Source organism: Rattus norvegicus, chromosome 1 (assembly GCF_021556685.1).
Source record: "Rattus norvegicus strain SHRSP/BbbUtx chromosome 1, alternate assembly SHRSP_T2T, whole genome shotgun sequence".
In the NCBI taxonomy this organism is placed as follows: Eukaryota; Metazoa; Chordata; class Mammalia; order Rodentia; family Muridae; genus Rattus; species Rattus norvegicus.
In genome coordinates, this window is record NC_141534.1 from 78,958,261 (window position 1) to 78,980,343 (window position 22,083).

Below are 22,083 nucleotides of genomic sequence, written 5' to 3' on the forward strand. Positions count from 1 at the left end.
TGCCCAAATATTTTATTTTCATTTTGTTTATATATTTATGTGTCTGTAGGTGTATGTGTCAGGTGCCTGCAGAAGCCAGAAAGGGGTGCCAGGTCCCCTGGAACTAGAGCTCCAGGCAGTGGTGAGCCATCAGATATAGGTATCGGGAACCTAACTTGGGTCCTTTGCAAGAGCAGCAGGCACCCTTGAGCCAGTTCTCCAGTTGTCTCATTTCTACTTTTCTTCCCAGTGTTCTCTACTCTCCACACCCACTCTCACCTTCACCTGTCTCTTCATCTCTCTCTCAAAGAATTTCCTAGCCGTGGGAGCTGCCGTGTCTTTTTCTCACCAGGAGGGGGAACCAAGCCATGGCTGTACCAGAGCTGTGTGCAGAGAGCAAGTCGCTGGGATGATTCGGCCTAGCTGAGTTTCTTCTCACAGTCCCTCTATCTCTGCTCTTCAAATTACACATTCCCATGATTTACTGATAAAGTCAACTTGAGCTTGGCCTCTGCTTCTAAAAGGAAGTGTTTATCTTACTCCCCTCCCTTGAAAGCCCCTACCCCTGCCCACCCCTTACTACTTTCCAGAGCTCCTGGGTATTATTCCAAATGAGGCATACAAGTGTGGAAACCTAAAGCTAACATTCACGAATGAGAGAGAATGTGCAATGTTTGCCTTTCTGAGTCCGGGTTACCTCACTTGGGATGATTGTTTCCAGCTCCATCCATTTACCTGGGATTTTCAGGATTTTGTGTTTTGCGTCCTTAACAGCGGTATAGCCCATTGCGCAAATATTTATTTTAATTGTTTGATGGACATTGTCTTAGAGTTTTACTGCTGTGAACAGACACCACAATCAAGGCAACTCTTATAAGGACAACATTTAATTGGGGCTGGCTTACAGGTTCAGAGGTTCAGTCCATTATCATCAAGGTGGGAACACGGCAGAGTCCAGATGGGCATGGTGCAGGAGGAGCTGAGAGTTCCACATCTGCATCTGAAGGATGCTAGGAGAAAACTGACTTCCAGGCAGCTAGCGTGAGGGTCCTAAAGCCCAAATTCAGTGACACACCTACTCCAACAAGGCCACACTTCCTAATAGTGCCACTCCGTGTTACAAGCATATACAGACCACCATAGACATCTAGGCAGTTTACACCTCTGGCTATAAACAGAACAGCGATGAATGTGGGTGAAGCAAGCGTCTCTCTAGTAAGATAAGTGTGGTCTTTGAAATATGTGCCCACAAGTGTTGCAGCTGTTTTCAGCTTTTGGTCTGTTGGTTTCAGAAGCCTCCACACTGACTTCCATAGTGGTTGCACTAGTCTGTAATGAGTAAATGTTCACTATTCAACACCAATGCCAGCACTGGTCATCTACTTATTTATTTGGGTTTTTTCCAGATAGGGTTTCTCTGTGTAGCCCTGGCTGTCCTGAAACTCACTCTGTAGTCCATGCAGGCCTTGAGCTCACAGAGGTCCTTCTGCCCCTGCCTCCTGAGTACTGGGGTTAAAGGTGTCCATCACCACTGCCCAGCTCGCTCGCTCTCTCTCTCTCTCTTCCCTTAAATCATAGCCATTATGACTAGGATAAAAGAATCTCAAAGTTATTTTAACTTGCATTTTTACTGATGGGTAAAGATGCTGAACGTTTTAAAAATGCCTCTAAGCCATTTGTGCTTAACCTTCGGAGAACTCCGTATGTTGCCATGCCTCACTTTTAAAATTGGCTTGTTTTCATGATGCTTGGTTTCTTTAGTTCTTTATATATTCTGGGTGCAGACTCTCTGCTAGATAGGTAGCTAGCTGGTCAAGATTTCTTTTCTCGCTCTGTCATTTTGCTGTGCAGAACTTTTCAGCTTCAGGAGGTCCCATTATTAATTGTTGGTCTTAGCGCCTGTGCTGTCAGTGCTCTGTTCAGAAAGTCTTTTCCTGGGGCAGTGAGTTCAAGCCTATTCCCTATCTTCTATCAGATTCAAGGTATCTATCTGGTCTTAGGTTGATGTCCTTGGCCCACCTGGAGGTGAATTTTATGCAGGGTGATGGATATGGATCTATGTTCATTCTACATGTAGCTATCCAGTGTGACCAACACCCTCTGTTTAAGATGCTGTCTTTTCTCCAGTGCGTATTGTTACCCTCTGTGTCAAAATCCAGCGGGTATGAGAGTATTTCACTCTATTTCACTAGCAATGGTTCTGCTTTTCTGCCAGTGCAATGTTATAGATGCTGATGAATTGACTTCGGGTCCTGTGTTTACAGAACAAGTGCTCTTACCCACTGATTTGTCTCAGCCAAGCAAAGCGTTTTCACTGGGCTTCCTGTCTGCATGACACCCCCACCTTCCCACTGTTCCAACCCCTCCCAGTTACTTGAAAGCCTGCAGCTGATGTGATTTCCCTAGTCTGTCCCACTGCACAGCAAGACTGACATCTCCACACCAACTGCTGCCATGAAAGACAATGCATGGACGTGGACCCTAAGCCGCGTGTACATTTTGCATGGATGCATGTCTCAGTGCGGTTTTCAGAACTAGGGTTCATTAGTCATGTTAGGGTGGACATTGGGGCTTGGGAGCTTTGTCAAAGGTGGCTGGTGGTATCTGCGTCTACACCTTTGTGAGTCTCTGAAACAGAGTAGCTGTAAAATTCTGGAAAACCCATTCTGGCACGTATTCACACATTTACTATTCTTTTTCTAAAAGCATAGTTGTATCTAGCTTGACCATTTCTTTGGGTATGTATTCTAGGAAGGTCTCATGTGTACATTAAGAATAAGGACCGGGTATGGTGGCTCACACTTTTAATCCCAGCACTCAGGAGGCAGAGGTAGGTAGATCTCTCTGAGTTTGTGGGCAGCCTGTTCTATGGCAAGCTTCAAGACAGTTGGGGCTACATAACATCCCTGTCTCGAAAATAAAACCCCCACAAAGCACAACCAGAATAAAACTTGGGCATGGTGGCACATCCCTTTTAAGGTCCCAGACATAGTGCACACTTATGAGCCTCAAATTGGAGAGATGGAGACAAAAGAATCAGAAACTTGTGGTCACCTTTGATTACACAATGAGCGCAAGGTCAGCTTGGATTGATTCAGCAAGTTTCTATCTTAAAACAAAAAAATAGAGCATTGGGGTCCCTCTACCCGCTTCCACTTTGTGTGGCAAGAATATAGAGTTCTGGTGAGGAAGCAGAGCCCAGGGGCTCAGAGCAGGTACTCAGAGACCCCAGCAGGGCCAGTCCAAGGACTGTGCTAACCAAAGAGCCTGCTCCACAGCAGATTGGAGCAGACTACGTACCCAAAGAAATGCTTCCTGAAGAAGTCACTGTGAAGAACTCATGTCAAGGGGCAACCCTTGCCTTCTCAAGTCCAGAATGGAGTCTTCTCGGTAAAATGTTTTCCAGACCTGCTGGCTGGCACTTAGATATCTAGGAGTGGCCTCAAATCACTAACTTATTAACTCAGCAATGGTGGTAGGCAACATTACAAGCACCACAACATATGAAACAGGAACTATTGCCCCAAAAAGAGGGGGAGGGGTTCCATCTACCTGAAGCTATACAACTAGGACAACCAGGATGGGAGTGTATCTGGTGCCAGCCTTTCCAAGTCTAGTCTTTCTTCCTGCAATGTATGAGGTGGAGCCCCCAAGTCCCCTGTGCCTCAGATGCTCAGCTCCCACAACACCGGAGAGTCGCGCACTCCTGTACACACTGAGTCAGTCCCTTTATTACTCTCTCAGATGCTGGTGACCTGCCATCTGTGACAAGCTGTCTCGGGCACCTCTCCCCACTTCATTCCTTTGGGCTGTGGAAAGAACCAGATCCGGTCTGGGTCTCCTCTCTCCATTGGCCCTGACTCTGTCCTAGGGTTCAAAATCACCTTCCTTGGGAGGTGGGAGGAGCGGGGGCTCTGCTCCTTCCCTGAGCCCCCTTCCCCACGTGAAGGGTGTCCTGGGGCAAGTCTTTCCTCCATGAAAAGGGGATGGAATGAGGGAGGGACAGAGGGTATTTCGCAGGGGTGGGTGAAAGCTGAGAATTCCAGAAGGGAGGAAGGAGTGAATATGGGTGAGACCTGAAAGGGAAGAAGCAATGGGGTTGGGAGGATCCTAAGGGGATGAGGCCCTGTAGCAGGTGTTTGGAATCACAGCTACCCCAGAGCCCAAGGTGGAAAGGCACCGCCACCCTCTGGACCCGGTGCTGAAGTCCCTTGCGCTACCGCGGCCGCCCGGCCATGGATGCGCTGGTGACGGAGCACATGCTCACGTCTCCCGAAGCCCTTGCCACACTCCCAGCAGGCGAAGGGCCGCGCGCCAGAGTGTGTTTTGCGGTGGCGCACCAGGTGCTCACGCCAGTAGAAGGTCTTGCCACACTCGCAGCACGCATGCGGCTTCTCGCGCGCTGGCAGGGGGCGCAATGCAGGCCCCGGGCTGCCAGGGTGCGTGCCGCGGTGGCGCCGCAGGTGCTCCTTGCGCCGGAATGCCTTGCCGCACTCAGGGCACGCGTGCGGCTTCTCGCCGGAGTGGCTTTGCCGGTGGCGCAGCAGATGCGCCGGCTTTAGGGGAGACTTGCCACACTCCGGGCACGACACAGTGCCTGGGGCCGCCAGGAATGCTGGGAGGACAGGTGCCAACGGGGCTGGTGGGGGGCTGCCCGGCTCCTGCTTGTACGGACGCATGGCCGCGCTGTTCCCCGTTGAGGGCACCTCTGTCTCGGAGGAGGCCCCGGTTCCTGCGGGAAAAGGTACACCGTAGTCAGGGCTGAGGCTGAGTTGGTGGGCAGCGCAATTTGGGGGAGGGGGACGGCCTAGAGGGCAGGCTTCCCATCTCTGTGCTTCCTAGCAAGGAGCTTCATACAGCCTAATAAATACCAACGTGTAGGGCAGGGCGTAGGGAGTAATGAGACAAAATCCAAGTGGGAGGGCAGTAGGAGTACTGGGGGAGTGAACCGATGGACACATGGGTGAGGGTACATACTGATCTAAGAACAAAGGTGATGGAGAAATTAGGTGTTGGGGAGAGAGGGACATTACAGGGGAACGTGATGGGTGGGCTGACTGCACTAAAAGACGCCGAGGGTGTCTGAACAGAACAAATAGACGGAGGCAGGGAAACTGGGAGACAGATGAACCATATGGCCCCTCTGTCTAGGTCTCCCATCTGCTCTGTGGAGCCCTAGGAATGCCCCTAACCTTGGTTCTGGTAGTTCTACTTCATGAACTTGGCATCCTTTGCGGTCTGAAATGCCCACTTGTCTCCCATTGCTGCCCTATTCTCAGCTGCTATTTGGTTTCTTCCTAGATATCTGGCATCTTCCCCACCGTCTAGAGATTTAAGGAGTCGCCTAACGTGATGGAACAGAATCCATGACCAGCTTTGTGCTGGGCACCTGAGACAGGAAGAGCATGCTGGGTGCAGAGGCCCCAGGTAGGCTGCCTGGGTCCAATCCTGACTTAGCAGCATCCACCCTCAGGTGAGTCCGTCTAGAACCCTGCGCCCGAATGCTCTACAGTCAGATCTGGGCATACCTGCATGCCTCAAATCCCAGCACTCAGGGGGCTGGGGCTGTATCAGCCTGGGCTGCACAAGGAGACCTTAGCTCCAAAGATCACATCGCTTTAGGTATGCTAGTTTCCACAGGCTGGCGGAGCAGCACCGGGCGGACAGTAAGCATGAGATCTGAGCCCACCTTCCATGGGCTGGATCCCCAAGGGTGAGGGCATGTGTGAGCTGTCCCTACAGCACTCACTGAGTTAAGATTGCCAGGTCAGTCCCTGACTTAGCTGGGAAACAAGGACTTCTTTCTTCATCAAGAATGACGTGGGGAAGGGGGCTGGCTGCTCACCTAAGGGAATTACCCCACTTTCTTCCTTTCCAACACTGCCCCCCGGGCCTTCTGTCATATCCCGAGGTGGCCTCATTGCTGTCGACCGATCTGGGGAGGTTGCTGGGCCCTGAAATGAGACAGCATATGCCAAATTGAGAAATTGCAGCCTGCATTTGCCTCCCTCCCTCCCTCCACACAGTCCTGAAACCCTATTACCTGTTGTTGTTTTTGTTTGTTTTGTTTTCCAAGGCGTGATTTCCCTGTGTAGCCCTGGTTGTCTTGGAATTCTGTGGTCCTGGTTGGCTTTGAGGATCAGCCACCCTCTGCCTCCCAAGGGTTGGGATTAAAGGTATGACACTACTGCCTGTTTTGTTTTTTTTAAAAGATTCATTTCTGTGGTTTTGGGGGTTGGTGCCTAGGCATACATTTATGTGGAGGCCACAACAGGGCATGCAATCCTCTGGAACTGAAGTTACAGGAAGTTATGAGTCACCTGACATGGGTATTGGAAACCAAACTCCAGTCCTCTGTAGGAACAGCAAGAGCTTTTTACTGAAGAGCCTTCTCCCCACCCTTAGTGTGTGTGTGTGTGTGTGTGTGTGTGTGTGAGAGTGTGTGTGAGTGTGAGAGAGTGTGTGTGAGTGTGTGTGTGAGTGTGAGTGTGTGAGAGAGAGTGTGTGTGTGTGTGTGTGTGTGTGTGTGTGTGTGAGAGAGAGAGACAGGGATGGGCCCGTCAAGCTGTACATACAAATGTTGAGAGAATGACTTTTGATAGTTGGCTCTCTCCTTCCACCACATGAAGTTCTTCATCAGGCCTGGTGACAAGAACCTTTATTCACTGACCTGCCTTACTGCATGTCCCAAGGGAAGCTGGCTGCCATACTGCAGGCTGCTCAAACTCAGTCTTCTGTCAACCAATACAAGCAAGTCCTTTGGAAACGGGGTTCCAGCCTCAGGTCAGCCTTCAAGTGGTGACAGCCCTGTGGCCTCTTAAGAGGCCCCGAGACAGATCCACTTCTCCCAGTCACCCCCGCCCTCTGGACCACAACAGCTTCATGGCTTTGGGGACATTTGTTATAAAGCAACAGGTAACACATTCATTTGTTTTGAATCTTACTTGATCTGCTAGTGTCTGTGTAAAATGTAAACTTTAAGCAAACTTTAACTCTGAAAATGATGAAGTTAAGAACCAGGCCACATGGTAGATTCCTAAGCTCACACTCCCAAGAAATGATGCTCGGAATTCCTCTGGTGCTGGGAAATGAGAGATGCAAGAACCACACACAGCCCCTCTCCTCACCTCGTCTTACATGGCGGGAGGGCGACCTACATCACACAGCAAAGGCACGGGTGACTAGCCATGCATAGAATTCTACCTGCTCATCAAAACCCATAAGCAGTCCCAGCTGTTGGATTCCGTAGGCCGCTGCTGTGCTGTGGGAGAAGGATGAACAGCCGGAGTGGTCATTGGATGTTGGTGGACTAGATCAGCTCATTACTCAGGCAGCTGAGAGCCATCTTCTGAACCCCGGCGAGTGCTGCTATTCCATGCGTGTACCACCAAGCCCTACCCTGCTTGCTTGTGTACTGATGCTGACCTTTACCATCACTTGGCTGGCCTCAGCCTTGAATGATAGGTTCTGTCCAGAGTTGCACTTCATTGGTAAACTTCCTGATAGAACATTCTTCACATCTTTGTAATGCCCACTGGCTATACCACATCAGTTTATAAATCCTTGGCTGGACTTGGGCAGACGATAGTCTACTTGAGATTCTTGGGTCTACTTTCCTGGAGACAGGCTTGGCTTGCCTTTTCAGGCTGTCCTTGAAATGGCTTAGCTGGACTGTAGGGTACAGGTGGCTGAGGGCTGGCAACCGAGCAAGATGGGCTGGGAGCTGCCCTCCTTCACAACCTCAGCACTGTAAAATGTTTACGAATGACCCATTCCTGAAAGATTTGGCAGCACTTCAACCCTTCAAATGCCAGGACTGGGTGCCTTTTTGTGTAAAGTCTTCGGTCACTGTTCTGATCCTTCTGCCCTTAGGTTTTCAGGGTTCAGATTTGTTTTTATTTTTGTTTTTTTGGTTGATTGATTTAATGTATGTGACTACACTGTAGCTGTCTTCAGACTCACCAGAAGAGGGCATCGGATCCTTTGACAGATGGCTGTGAGCCACCATGTGGTTGCTGGGAATTGAACTCGGGACCTCTGGAAGAGCAGTCAGTGCTCTTAACCACTGAGCCATCTTTCCAGCCCAGATTTGCTGCATCTTTATGAGACTACATTGGCAATTTGAATTTCACCTCCCAAAAAGCTGCTCCTGCTTCAGCAGCTCTATCGTCTGCTCACTACCCAGACTGCTTCAGTTGTTGCCTCTCATACCTGTATCTGCTGTTTCTCCTTTTGTTCCCAGGCAACTTGCTACAGAAGGCTCATGGTACTACTCTGATGCCTTTCAAAGGCTGCGAGCTCTAAGGAGCATGCCTTGGATTACTTCTCTTTTACTAATTTTTCCTCTTATCACACATCATATATACTCAGTATTTTGTGCTAAGTTTCCATGTTCTCAGCTGCCTCTGGAGCTCTAGGACTTCCCTCATTTTGAGACAGACTGGTTTGACATTTCCTGTGGTAGTAACCACAGGCACAGGCCAGAGCTGACTCTCCCCACTTCCCTGGTCCAGCCACCAACATTTCTTTAGGTTTCTTAGGGTGGCAGACATCCTGCTTCCAGGGTCTCAAACAGTCCCGTGGCTACTTGTATCCTGAGACCAGAGGCTGGATTACCACAGCAAGTCATCTGTCTTATGAAGGTCACATTCTGTCTCAAGAGAAGTGAGGAACAAAAGGCACCTTGGCCTTCTCGAGTGAAACTTCAAGGCAGGGCAGTGTTCGTCATTTGCCAAAACAAGTGTTTATGTAGCCCTCACTAACGCCAGGGACTATTCCAACCAGGGACACATGAAATAAACAGGACAAGGCTCCTGAGTAGGGCTGAGTCTACAATGCAGCTTGGAACACGCACATCACCAGAGACTGGAACAGTTTATGCTGGCACCTCAGTGGGACCAGCATCACCTAGGAAAGAGCCCTGTACTTCTGTGGGGGAAGACTCACCCTAACTATGGACATTCCATGGCAGTTTCTGACTGAATCTACCTACAAGCGGAGAACCAGGTGTAGGAGTGCACACCTTTAATCCCAGCACTTGATAGGCAGAAGCAGGCAGATCTCTGAGTTTGAGGCCAGCTTGGTCTACAGAGTGAGTTCCAGGACATCCAGGGTTACACAAAGAAACCATTTCTTGAAAACTGAGAGGAGTTGGAGAGCAGTGTTCTCTGAGTTCTTTAGCTGCCTCTAGTTCCTAATGTACCCTGGAATTGTAAGCCCAAAGAAACTTTCTTCCTTAAGTTGCTTTCAGCAGGGTATTTTAGCATAGCAATGACAGGTAATACAAGCATCAGGACCATCTCTAGAAGGCATTTCCCTATACCCTCCAAACCCCAAAGGCCCAAGGAGATGAACAGCCATTAGACCCAGAGAGCTCAATGACCTCCATACCTGGAGATTCTCTGAATCATGAGGACCCTACCACCTAGCCATTAAAATAGATTTTTCTTATTTTCAGACATGGCTTACACTGTAGACGAGGCTGGCCTCAAGTTCAAAGTCCTCCTAACTTAATTTCCAATAATGAGATTATAGGTTTATATCACCATATATATTTTCAAAGGGACTTTAAAAAAATCTGCTAGATATATACATTAAAAGCTACTACTTTTATCATCTTTGAGAAACAGAGGTGGGCCATGGAGATGGCTTAGCAGGTACAGGCTTGTTGCCAAGCCTGAGGACCTGAATCCCACATGGTGGAAGGAGAGAATCAACTCCTGCAGTGATTCTCAACTTCCAAGGTGGTGTATGCATGACCCTCACCCACTAACACCACACAATATCATAAGAAAAAAATTAATTGTCCTGGCTTCTGGGAAGTCATATATGAGCCTTCAAATGTGACATCTGGGAAGAGGAGGCCTCTGCCAAAGACAGAGGAGGCCTCAGACAAAAAAAAGCATATAACTGGTCTGAGGTGGGAGTTCGAACCATGCACGATTACCACCAGCTAGGCACATGGTAATTCGCCATGTTGCCAAGCTTGAGGCCTAGTAAAAACTCTGCATAGCAAGGCCTTAGGTCCCTGCTTCTGTGTTCCATTTTAGGGTTTGTTTCTTTTTAAAGAGAAAGTTCTTGCCTAGCTACAGGCTGGTCTTGATCTCTCCATGACCCTTCTGCCTCAGCCTCTTTTACAGGTATACACTGCCACACTGGGCTGAGGGCTCCCTGCTTGTTGCTCCCCACTTTGTAGCTAAGACCAGTTGGTCCTGTCCTCACCATCATCAGTAGAGGACAACTTGTGCTATCTCCTGAGACTTCCTTTAGCTGGTTTTCTCTACATTAATGAGAACCCCAGGCAAAGCAGACTTCAGCTAGACCTTTCAGCCAACTATTTATTACTTGAGGGAGGAACTGGAGACTGCTGATGCACAGACGACACTGGAAAGGAACCTTTGCACCTTTGGAAGAGCAACTGTCAACCCAGTACCAGCTATGGACCACACACCTTCATTTTCAGGGTGTTTTTGCCTATGTGTGATGTGCAGTCACAAGCTGAGAAGCATAGTCAGGCAAAGCCCCTCCCACACCACAACCACCATGGCCTCCTGCTCACCCAGAGCTCCTCTAGCAGCGCCACAGCCTCCTCTCCACTCTGGGGCCGGCGGCTGCACACCCACGCCTGGGTGTCTGCAGGGAGGGCGCTCAGGAACTGCTCCAGCACCAGAAGCTCCAGCATCTGCTCCTTCGTGTGCACTTCCGGTTGGAGCCAGTCCCGACACAGGGCCCGGAGCAGCCCCAGGGCCTCACGTGGCCCAGCTGCATCGCCCAGGTGGAAGTGGCGGAAGCGGTGCCACGGGGAGTCGAGCGTCAGGGCCTCAACCGACAGATTCTCCTGCTTCACTGGCTGGGGCGCTGGGGCCTCCATGGGGCCACCTAGGTTGAGTTACCAGCACCTGTAGGGAGGAACAGTCAGCAATGGGAGAGTCCAGCTCAGCAGTCCAGACAATGGCCTCCTATGTGGGCGAGGGAACTCGCCTGAAGCGAAATGGATATTAGCCATTACTGTCTCACCTATGCCTCAGCCAAAGCTTTTGGGCTTTGACTTCCTATTCTGCAAAATGAAAGCACACCTTCTTGCCTCTGACCAAAGAGAGAAGACAGGCCATTGGCAAAGGTTCCTGTGATCAGTGCCTAAGAAAAAAATTAACTCTCCTAGGGGTTACATGGAAAACTAATAAAGTAGAGGCTTTTTAATATACATATTTTATGCATGTATGTATGTACATGTATGTGTGTGATCTAAATGAAATCACCAAATAACGGGAGCAGAGCCTCAACTGGATATCTCTCCTCACCAAATGAAGCTCCCAGTCCCAGGAATGGCTTACATCTAATCAAGTTGTTGGCCGAAGGGGCCCCATGGGAATCCCCAAACAATCTAGGCTATTGCCAAGGTTTTTGGTTGCTCTCCACAAACTGACAGTCTTAAGCACTACTGCTTAAGATTCACACCTGCACAATTCATTGAACAAAGACAGAAAAGTTGAGCTGATGCCTAACAAGAGCCTTCACCCCTGGGACTGGTGTTCATGGGACTGGGAGATAATCTGCACAGTGCCAAAGGAGAAAAGGTAAACACCAGCCACAAACCCATCTACGTTGGTGACTTGCTGCAAGATGCATGGTTGCAACAGTGGCACGAAAAGTTGTGGGAATAACCTGCCACAATCTGACTAGATTTAAGGTCTATTCCATGAGATGCAATCTATTCCTGACGCGCTCAGGTGACCAAGAACTGAGACTAGATCCTAGAGACCTAGGGGAAAACCAAATAAATATCATTGTTCTGCTAAAAGAACTCAGCTGTGCTGGAGAGATAGCTGAGTTGTTAAGAGCACTAACTGCTCTTCCAGAGGTCCTGAGTTCAATTCCCAGCAACCACATGGTGGCTCACAGCCATCTGTAATGGGATCCGATGCCCTCCTCTGGTGTGTCTGAAGACAGCTACAGTGCACTCATATAAAATCTTGGGGGGGAAAAAAAAACTCAGCAATAAAATGACTACTGGCATTGTCACCCCTATAGATCGGTACTTTGCTCAGCCATCATAGAAGCTTCCTCCTGCAAACAAGAATAAAAACAGAGACCCACAAACGGACAATGTGCAAGGTGAAAAGTCTCCATCAAATCCCTCCCCTCAGGGCTCAAGGAATTTTGCAGAAGAGGTGGCAAAAAGACTGTAGGAGACGAGGGGGATGGAAGCCACCAAGGAAACTGGCTCCCATACACAACAGGACATGAACAGGACTGTGGCAGTATGCATGGGGCCTGCAAGGGTCTGCACCAGATGGGGTGCCAGAGCTGAGAGTGGACACATGCCTCCATCTCTAACCCGGAAGCTATCTCCAAATGACAACCACTTGGAAATTAAATTAGTTTTCTCCAACAGTCTCTCTGGGTATACAAGGCACTCTTAAGGGCCGGCCACACGTCCAGCAACAGAAAACAGACTCACTGGGATTTTGGAGGCTGTCTCATAATGTTTAATCAGGACATCTTTAAAATCTATTCTTATTTTATTCGTTTTTATTTTAACCTCCAGGTCCTTTGCATATGTTTTTATGAGATTCCTGTGTGTCTGTTTCTTGTGTTTTCTCTTTGGTTCTTTGTCTTGTATTTGCCCTGATTTATTTTTGTTTTATCTTTTCACTGTTCTTGAGGTGCCTGTTTGTTTTCTTTTTTCTTTTTCAAGATGTATTTATTTATTTTATGTATGTGAGTACATTGATGCTGTCTTCAGACACACCATCTTCAGACACACCGGAAGAGGTCACCGGATCTCATTACAGACAGTTATGAGTCACCATATGGTTGCTGGGAATTGAACTCAGGACCTCTAGCAGTCAGTGCTCTAACCACTGAGCCATCCCTCCAGCCCCCATGTTTGTTTTCTAAGGAGACAGAGTGTGGGCTGGATGGGAGGGGAGTTGGGGAGGACCTGGGAGGAGTTGGGGAAGGTTGTAGGGTAAAAAGTCCAAACTCGGGGCTGGGGATTTAGCTCAGTGGTAGAGCGCTTACCTAGGAAGCACAAGGCCCTGGGTTCGGTCCCCAGCTCCAAAAAAAAGAACCAAAAAAAAAAAAAAAAAAAAAAAAAAAAAAAGTCCAAACTCACTTTAGGGTTTTAAAACCCCACTAACCCCTCAGCCCACCCTGAAATCCCATCAGGACTGGAAATCCCATCAATCCCCACCCTAGAAAGCTCTGCACCCCCCCCCAAAAAAACCCGCTATAATGTCTGCTTCCTATTTAGCTCTTTGCTGTTTCTGGATTGTCTGAGCAGAGGCAGCCTCAGCTATCTTCTGTGTCTCCCAATAAATCTCTTGTGTGGGGATTGCTATGCAGTCTGATTCTGGTATTCCTTGGCTCCTGACTTCCAGGATATATTTAGCTTGAGTTGCAACATTTATAGGAGGGAAACCATAATCAAAATATAGTGCATGGAAAAAATCTATTTCAATAAAAGAGAAATAAAAAAAGAGAAATTTTATTAAAATTCAAATAAGGGGAAAAAGCAAAACAAAACAAAACCAAACAAAACCAAACAAAACAAAACAAAACAAAACAAAAAACAACAAAAAAACCCTCCCTCTCTTATAGCAGGCCAGACTTAAATCTTGGCCTTGTTCTACCTGGTGCCACCTTGGCCTGGTGGAGTCTCCTACTTCCTAGTTTGCCTGTAGGTATTAAACTAAAAGAATACAAGAAGGTACCACATTATCAATTGGCCATAAGATAATTAGTGCAATAGTGGCATGACAGTTTCAGGGGTAACCCACTGTTTTTGATTGGCTTTGAGGACCACCTCTCAGGAGGGAATCCCTACCCATTACTATAAACCTAATCAGAAGCTGGAGATGTCTTAGACCCCCGTGAGGAAGCTACTGCTGCTGTGTACAGGCATGATGTGTCTGTCAAACTGCGTTCTAAATACTTATGCTATACCCACACAGCTTGGCGCTGCTGTCAGCGTTGGTCAGAGAAGCTTCCTTTTTGCAATGAGTCATAAAGTGCTAAGGACAAGTGACGTCTGAATGGCCAGCCCTAAGTGGGGCATCTGTATCACTCCCTCCTAGGCTCAGAGTAGAATGAATTGGAGACGAAGAAAGAATGTAAGAGACAGAGAGAGGAGTGCTGTAGCACACCTGCCACTTGCACTCCTGAATTTTCAGCAGTGTCCTCAAACCCGGGCCTATCAACACTCTCTCAGAGCGCAGAAGGGCAAGACACCCTGAGCCACCAGGAGGAGGCTTAACAGTTACAGGTGCTACAGGGGAGGGGCTCACAAGGTCCTGACACTTTCTTCAGTCTACGCTTCTGTAAATAACCCCTCACCCACACTCAGGTAAAGAACCTAATTAAACTCATAGGGCTGAGGGCTGGGGGGATGGGGAGGAAGACACTAAAGAGAGACAAATTGAGAAGAGGAAGGGCACCAGGAGAGTGACAAGAGGATGCCACAGGCCCCATTATTAACACAGTTAATGTATGCTAACAAAAATACTTTTAAATGGGGGAGGGGGGCTCTTGAGAGATGCTTAAGAGATGTTAAGAGCACTTGCTGCTCTTCCACAGGACCTGTTCCAGGACCCAGGCTGGTACTTACAACTGGCTGTAACTCCAATTTAGGGGAATCTGACTGTCTTCTGGCCTCTTTGGGGACTCAAACGTGTAACACATGCTCAGAAACAGACACACACAGATTTTAAAGACCTCTTAAAAGGTTTTAAAGGGAACACAGGAAGGACTCTCAGTGGAGCCTGGCCTGTGGTAAGAACTCAGATGTGGTACTATCTGCCCGTACTACTCACTCACTACCTGATCACTAAACTGAGGCTCCTGAGCCCCTCAGCTCACCTGGGAATGCCTCCTCGGGGAGCTGCAATGTCTCTGCCCAGGAGGCTTCCTCTCCATGTGGTCCCCAGGCTTCCGGGTCCCAGGATGCCCTTCCATCCCAGCAAGAACACTTGAATTACTACTGCAGGATTCCGCTCAGTATCTGACCTTTTCTTTTCTTTTTGAGTCTCAAATGGCCCAGTCTGGCCTCTCACTCACTAAGTGGCCTGGGTTAACCTTGAACTTCTGACCTGCCTGCTTCCACCTCTCAAATGCTGAGATCACAGTTATGTATCACCATGTCAGCTCTTCTCTGTTTGAAGAGTAAACTAACCCTAAGAGTGAGGTTCTACTCCACGACCCTATACTTCCTCCTGCCAACGCTTTGTGGGCTAGGGTTACAGAGGTGGACTTGGGGTTGGGAGGGGATACAAGCTCTGTGGTAGCGACTACCAAATTATGTTTGAGAGCTGGCAAATGTGGCCAACTGCCAAGAGCTCCAGTACCTATCTGCGTGTGCCCGCTGCCCTTCTCCCTCTCCCAGCTCCTGAAGACAGATGGTGGATGAGAATATGGCTTTAAACCTGGAAGGTGGCTTGACTCCCAGGGGATATCTGGAAAGTCCTGGAGACATTCTGATTGTCAGACAGGAGGTAGAGTGAACAATGCTGCTTGTGGCTGAAGGGTACAGGCAAGAGACACAACTGAATACTCTGGGACATTCTCCAGTCACCAGGCATCGTGCATCAGCTACACCAAGGATGAAAAATGCTGGCCTGGAACCAAGTCCTCAGAAAGCCTGAAGACTCACGAGGTCCTGTCAAGAACACTAAGACAGGAGTACGGTTTCCATGGTAACACTACCTCCAAGGTTAGAAGCCCTTGGTTTCTTGTTAAGTCAAACTAAAGAACCTCCTCCAGATGTGGTACTCTGGGCTTGCTAACGCACAGAAAGATGCTCCACCCCACACAGCCTCAGTCGCCTTTAGCTTCACCGTTACTTGGGATCGGGATGCTAAAAGTTAGTTTACTGGTTTGTTTACTCCACGTTGTGCATGAACTCTCTACAGCATGGCTCTGGCTTAGCTTCTATCTCTTCCGATTTCTCCTGGAGTCTTTACGTTGCAGCTACATGGGCTCCCTGTCTGTTAAAAGGCTACATCCTACCTCTGGTACCAGAAACCTACCAGAACTACCCAGGGCTATCAAGGGCATGGATCTTAGCAGAAAACTTACCACCTCCACTTTGCTGGAGCAGCAATGACAAAAACACAACTATCTTAATAAGAGACCAATGGGCTATGGGGAGTTCAACTCCCAAAGACATCTGTAACACAACTCTTGCACCCAAGGTTCAGGGAACATTGAAGAAGCAGCAGAAACACTGCAAGAGCCTGAAAAATCAGGAAGTCTGGTGTGAGGTTACATCTCCTAGAAGCTATGCCCACAATACCGCGGCAATACCGTTGCCTAAACAGGCCCGAGCAACAATGATCAATAGATCTAACTCAGAAGGAATCCCAGCCCTAGACAAAACAAATGCAGCCAGGTAATGACTGGGGTCAGGGGAGAATGAGGATATTAGCCTCTCTCAGGGATGAGTCCCCTCATTGGCTTTTCAATACCAAATAGCCAGCCCTGAGTTCACACACGCCCAAGCATGTGGACTGAGCATATTGTCCTTATGCATTACATGTATGTATACTTTCTTTTTTTCCAAAGAAAAAGAGCTCACCAATTTGGGAGGCAGTGTGGAGAAATGAATAGACAAGGGATTGGGGTAGCAGGAGGGGATGTTTATATTAAAATTAAATTTTTTTTAACTTACTTATTTTATGTGAGGACACTGTAAAAGAGGGCATCGGATCCCATTAATGATGGTTGTGAGCCACCGTGTGGTTGCTGGGAATTGAACTCAGGACCTGTGGAAGAGCAGTCAGTGCTCTTAACCACTGAGCCATCTTTCCCTAAAATTAAAGTATACTTTTATATAATTATAAATAAATGTTTATATTATAATTAAAATTATATTTTAATTGGGGGGGGGGTGTTGAGACAGGGTTTGTGTAGCCCATTGATCTGTAGACCAGATGGCATTGAACTTAAAGAGCTCTTCCCGCCTCCACGTCCCCAGTGCTGCGATTAAAGGCACGAGCCACCGCTGCCTGGCTTTTAATTCTTTTGGTTCTTTTTTTTTTTTCGGAGCTGGGGACCTGGCTTTTAATTCTTAATAAAGTTGCTGAGAGCTAAGTTAATTGGAGAGGATCCATGGACGAGACACAGTGAAGTAGTAATTAAAGGAAACAAACCACTGCTGCAGATTACTGTTGATGGTACAGAGCTGAAACCACTCCAAAAGGCAGAGAGCCCACACACCTGACACTGTAAAGAAGGGACTCCTACCAACATGCCAGAAGCCAGCAGGATGGCACGGTGGATAACGGTCTTACCTCATGCCTAAGGACCTGAGTTCGAGTCCCAAGATCCCTACTGTAACAGCAAAAAAACTGACTCCTTTAAGCTGTCCTCTGTCCCATATTAATGTGTATATCTCACACACACACACACACACACACACACACACACACACACACACACAACCATGGCATGTTCGTGTCCGCCGCGCTTCACCTTCCTCAACAAAATCAATGAAAATTAAAAAAAGAAAAGCAAGCCTTTCTCAGCATGCTTATCTTGTTTTAAAACTGCAGTTATAGACTGTTTTTTGCCACTATATGGGTTTATGGTGGTGGGATTAGAACGGTAGTCATCAGGGCTGCAGAGATGGGTCAGCTGTTAAGAGTACTGGTTGTTCTGCCATAGAACCTGATCCAATTCCCAGAACCCACATGGCGGCTCACACCTATGTGTAACTCCATTTCCAGAGTTTCTGACACCCTCACGAAGATACACATTCCAGCAAAACACCAATGCAGGAGAAATAAAAAATAAATGACATATTTGAAAAGGAAAAGGTACTACTCTGGTCATCTACAAGGGCAACAAGTGCTCCTAACAGCTGCCATGTTGCCGGCTCCTTGGCATGATTGTCTTTAAGGTGAATTAGACTATTCTGTGTTCTGTGGCTTTACTATCTGACGGTAAAACTTGCCATGAACTACATATCAATTTCCCAAAACAAAATCCTTTCTTAGATGATAGAAAGGGGCAGCAAATAACTAACCCTGGTTGATCCCAACTGTGGGGCAGATGCTAGGCAGGAGGAATGGGAATGGGGGACTCCCCAAAGCCCTTTTCCTCCCAGGAGCCCTGGGAGACACAAGCCTGTCAATACATTAGTTTCTAATCACAAATAGCCAGAGCAGTCAGTAACTCCTCCCCACCCCTTGTCAAAGTCCACAGCAGATGTCTCTCATGTCTGGATCAAGTGAAAGGGGCATTCCTTTGAGACAAGACCCAATTCCTGCAATAAAGAGAAAATTCAGTTTTATGACCTGAAGTGGCCAGCCTAGAGTCGTACGGAAAGAGAAGATACACCTGTGGATAAGGTAAGAAAATGGAAGTAACAGTGAGATATGCATTTCATATCCCTCAGAAGCCTCACCCTTCCCACTGGACCTTGCAGATTAAGTGAGGGATGTAGAGAATTCAGAAAGATGCCTGCTGTTGAAGGTTTAGATGGGAAACCTCCCAAACCTCATGCTCAGGCAGTGGCCTTTAGGGGCCAGATCAAAAATAACTCAGCACTGGCCCGGAAATGGGTGATGGGACTATTAGCTGCTTCTAATTTACTGCAGGGCTGAGGCTGAAGTGGTAGCTGGGGGTGGGGGTGGGGGTCGCCGCCTGAAAGCAGCTGCCGGAAAAGCAGCCGCTGGTGAGATAAACAGTTATTCCTTCCCCACACAGAGCCTGCAAAACTTACAAAGTCAATTAGGGCACTGGCTAAAGACTTAGTTGCTAACACCGATTACTTAGTAACTAGTTCCTGATACTAGTTAGTCACTAGTCTTTCTATGCTATACACCCTGAGTTCCAGGCCATGCAGAGTAACTCTTGGCTGGCAAACCAGTTAAATTAAATGCTACAAAAATGAACTATTTCCTCCTTATTGGGCCCCAATGGATGGGCAGTTGATTTCTTGCCCAAGGGTCCAAACTACCATAGGTGGAGGAGAGTTCTGTGTCCCACTTCAATTATCTCTGACCGTTTCTCTGCCTTTTCACTTCTCCAAGCTGTTGATTTTTGGAGAGGAGTGGGTACTCAAGCGCATTCCAGGCCTATTGCCTGTGGATGCTGAGGTTAGGGTGTCTTTACGTTCTTTTTTTAAGTCTCTTACTGAATCTGAAGCCTGCTGTTTGAGCTGGGATGAGAAGCCAATGAACGCACACTGAGGTGCACCTGTGCTCAACCTTTTCCTGAGTACTGATCTTCCTCAGCTTCTACTTTAGCCCACAGAGCCATCTCCCCAGCATCTGTGTCCCCTTCTACCTCTCTCCACTGCAACTCTACCCTCATGTTCATTCTAACTCCACCAATGGTCCTTCAAAAGGCCAGGAATCTGCACTGGGCACTCTGTGCCCTCAGCTATACAACTCACCAAATATTTACTCAGAGGACAAGGGCTTCGGAATCGGAACACATTCCGGCTGCCTACCAGCAATGTGTCCTTGGTCAAAGAACAACTGCTCCTTTCAAACACTAATCTCCACTTCCTTGGCTGAAAAATGGGTGCAACCATAAAGGATGGAGAGTCGAGTAAAATAAAGACCACAAAAGTACCCCAGAACACAGTTGGAGAGATGACTCAGCAGTTAAAAGCACTGGTGGATGCTTTTCCAGAGGACCTGGGTTCAATTCCCAGCACCCACATGGCAGCTTGCAACTGAAACTCCAGAACCAGAGAATTCAACCAACAGACATGCAGGCAAAATACGGATGCACGTTAAAATAAAAATAAATCCTTTAAAAAAAAAGTGCCCAGAACAGCACTAGGCAATAAACAAACTCCACCTATTACATTTACTATTAACAAGTTTACTCTCAAACTCCTTGTGAGTCATTGCGTAAAGCCACTGTGAAACAAGCTCCCAAGACTAAATTATAAATTGGAACAGGTGTTAAAATAACATGTAAAAAGGAATGAAGATGGGTATTGTGGTTTTTTATTTTAAAATTCAATTACTTTCTCGGGTTTAAGGCTTGGCATGGCTCTCTGCGAGTGTGATTAAGGCCAGCCTGGGCTACAGGAGACCCAATCTAAAACATCAACAACAAAAAAAACCTGAACAGGGGTTGGGGATTTAGCTCAGTGGTAGAGCGCTTGCCTAGCAAGCGCAAGGCCCTGGGTTCAGTCCCCAGCTCCGGGAAAAAAAGAAAAAAAAGAAAAAAAGAAAAAGAAAAAAGAAAAAAAAAAAAAACCTGAACAAAACAAAAAAACTAGGCCAACGCTAGTAATCTGAGCACGTGAGAGGCTGAGCCAGGAAGATCAGAACCAAGAGATTAAGTCCCTCTTATCCTGTTAAAATCTGTCTCCAAGCCCCTTCTGCACATTAACGAATTTCGCCTCTCGCGACAAGCTAATGAGGCGGGTATGCTTTTAATAAAGAAATACGTATCCTCCAGAATCTCAACTCGACACAAGTGCATGTGAACTTGCGAACAGCACACAGCACAAGCCACCTGCACCCGTCTACGCTGCTATGGCATGGTGCCCCTGAATGGACCCCTTCCCGCAATCCTTTTCGAAGAGGTTAGAGGTCCCGGCGACCCAGGATTTCTCAGTGAGGTCCAACTTCCACTCCACTCTCAGTTTCCAACCATCCCAGGGCTCCACCTCGAACATCCCAGCCCCCTCCCGCTGCCCAGCCTCTCCAGGCCTCCAACTCTCCCGCGTCTGCAGCTCGCGTCCCTCCCGCTCCCCGGCCCGCTCCCCGGCCCGCCCCCAGAACCCCCCCTCCAGCCTCCTTATCATCCCCCTCCCCCAAACCGCCCATCCCTCCTTTCCTCTCCCTCCTTCAGACCTGGTACCCCTTCCCGTGTCCCGCCCGTTCCCCGTACACCGGACTCCCCAGTCCCTCCTTTTCCCTCTAGCTCACCTCACTCTCCTGGGCGAGGCCCCCCAAACACCCTCACCTTCCCGCACATGCGCACAAAGCTCATCAGGACTCCATGCCCCAGCAGGCTTTGCGCCAAATTCACCCGTACCTCCCCGCCCCCACGTCCCCTCATCCCCTACACTCCGAATCGCTAATTCTACCCACACCTCCCCCCTCTCCCAGCTGGAAACTACATCTCCCAAGAGGTATCGCGACAAAGCGGCTTTCCATTATTCCTACTAAGATGACTCTCGTAACGTTCGTGCGTCCCGAGCTAGTCATCTCTGCCATCCCGAAAACTACGTTTTTTAAATTGTAAAGAAGGAAAACCCGCTTCCTATTGGCTCATACTGGCGCAAACAGAGCGCTTCTGATTTTGGACTACATTTCCCAGATTTCACATGGTATTTCCTCCCTCTACCGGCCCTCACCAGACGTCCCTCAGGCAGACCTCAGGAATACGCAGACGTGTCGGGGACCGACCGGAGGAATCGCTGCTTTCGTTGTCCTGGAAACCGGTGGAGGCAGCACACTTGGGAGACCGGTCTCCGGGACCTTTAAGTGCCAGTAGAGGAGGTCGTAGAGGCTGTGCCAGAGTTCTCCTCAAATCAGCAGTGGGAGATCCGTCTCCTTGACAACAGTTGCAGTTTCGCCCTCCCTCTTCAGTACTAGGTTAAAGGAAGGATAAGGCTGGTCAGCGAAAACAGACCTCTGAGTATTAGTTTGCTCGTCCCGTACCTCCCACTCTCTAGCCTCAGTTTCCCCTCTTGTGAATAGGGAGGAAAATATTACCTGTCAAACGGCGCTTGTCTATCCCTTTCGGACACTAAAGTCTCCGTTTTCCTTCCTCAGAAAAGACAAGAAGGTTTTGGGTTTGCTCTTTGTAAAGTGTATGGTTGTTTTGCTGAATCGCTATACCACGTGCTTGCAGTATCCACGGTGGCCAGAAGACGGCGTGGGATTCCCTTAGAACTGTATTACAGAAGGTTGTGAGCCACCATGTGGGTGTTAGAAGTTGAATCCAGGTCGTCTAGAATAGCTTCGTTATTAACCTCTTTACCATCTCTCCAGCCCTATCCCCACCTCCCACCCCAATCAATACCTGCACACACCAAGAAGGTTATGAGATGTAGTTTCTGTTCACATGATAGGTGGCTCTTACAACCTAGTGGACCAAACAGACTCTCCCCTCCTCACTGGACTTCGAGAA

General features: G+C 48.3%; 1 protein-coding gene across 3 annotated transcripts; it reads right to left on the reverse strand.

Moving 5' to 3' along the window:
- Positions 1-848: 848 nt before the first annotated feature.
- Zfp444 (zinc finger protein 444) lies at positions 849-21,800 on the reverse strand. Of its 3 annotated transcripts, none has more exons than XM_087651919.1 (5): positions 21,666-21,800; positions 21,325-21,541; positions 10,538-10,877; positions 5,825-5,933; positions 849-4,711 (listed from the first exon to the last, which is right to left on the reverse strand). In XM_087651919.1, exons 3-5 carry the CDS (start codon positions 10,847-10,849, stop codon positions 4,131-4,133), a joined length of 1,002 nt encoding a protein of 333 aa, XP_087508045.1. In that variant the 5' UTR covers positions 10,850-10,877; positions 21,325-21,541; positions 21,666-21,800; the 3' UTR covers positions 849-4,130. The 3 variants fall into 3 exon arrangements, with proteins under 3 accessions (XP_087508045.1, XP_087508056.1, NP_001162614.1); XM_087651930.1 differs by having other exon boundaries at positions 21,305-21,541; NM_001169143.1 differs by lacking the exons at positions 21,325-21,541; positions 21,666-21,800 and adding an exon at positions 20,874-20,902 and having other exon boundaries at positions 3,689-4,711.
- Between the last annotated feature and the right edge of the window lie 283 nt (positions 21,801-22,083).

Bases quoted from the DNA above. Each gene is read 5' to 3' on its own strand.
- Zfp444 (XM_087651919.1), bottom strand. From the start codon at position 10,849: ATGGAGGCCCCAGCGCCCCAGCCAGTGAAGCAGGAGAATCTGTCGGTT. The intron at 5,934-10,537 runs GTGAGCAGGAGG...GTCTCATTTCAG, and splicing joins CGCTGCTAGAGGAGCTCTGG to GGCCCAGCAACCTCCCCAGA. The intron at 4,712-5,824 runs GTGAGCAGCCAG...CTTTTCCCGCAG, and splicing joins AAGTGGGGTAATTCCCTTAG to GAACCGGGGCCTCCTCCGAG.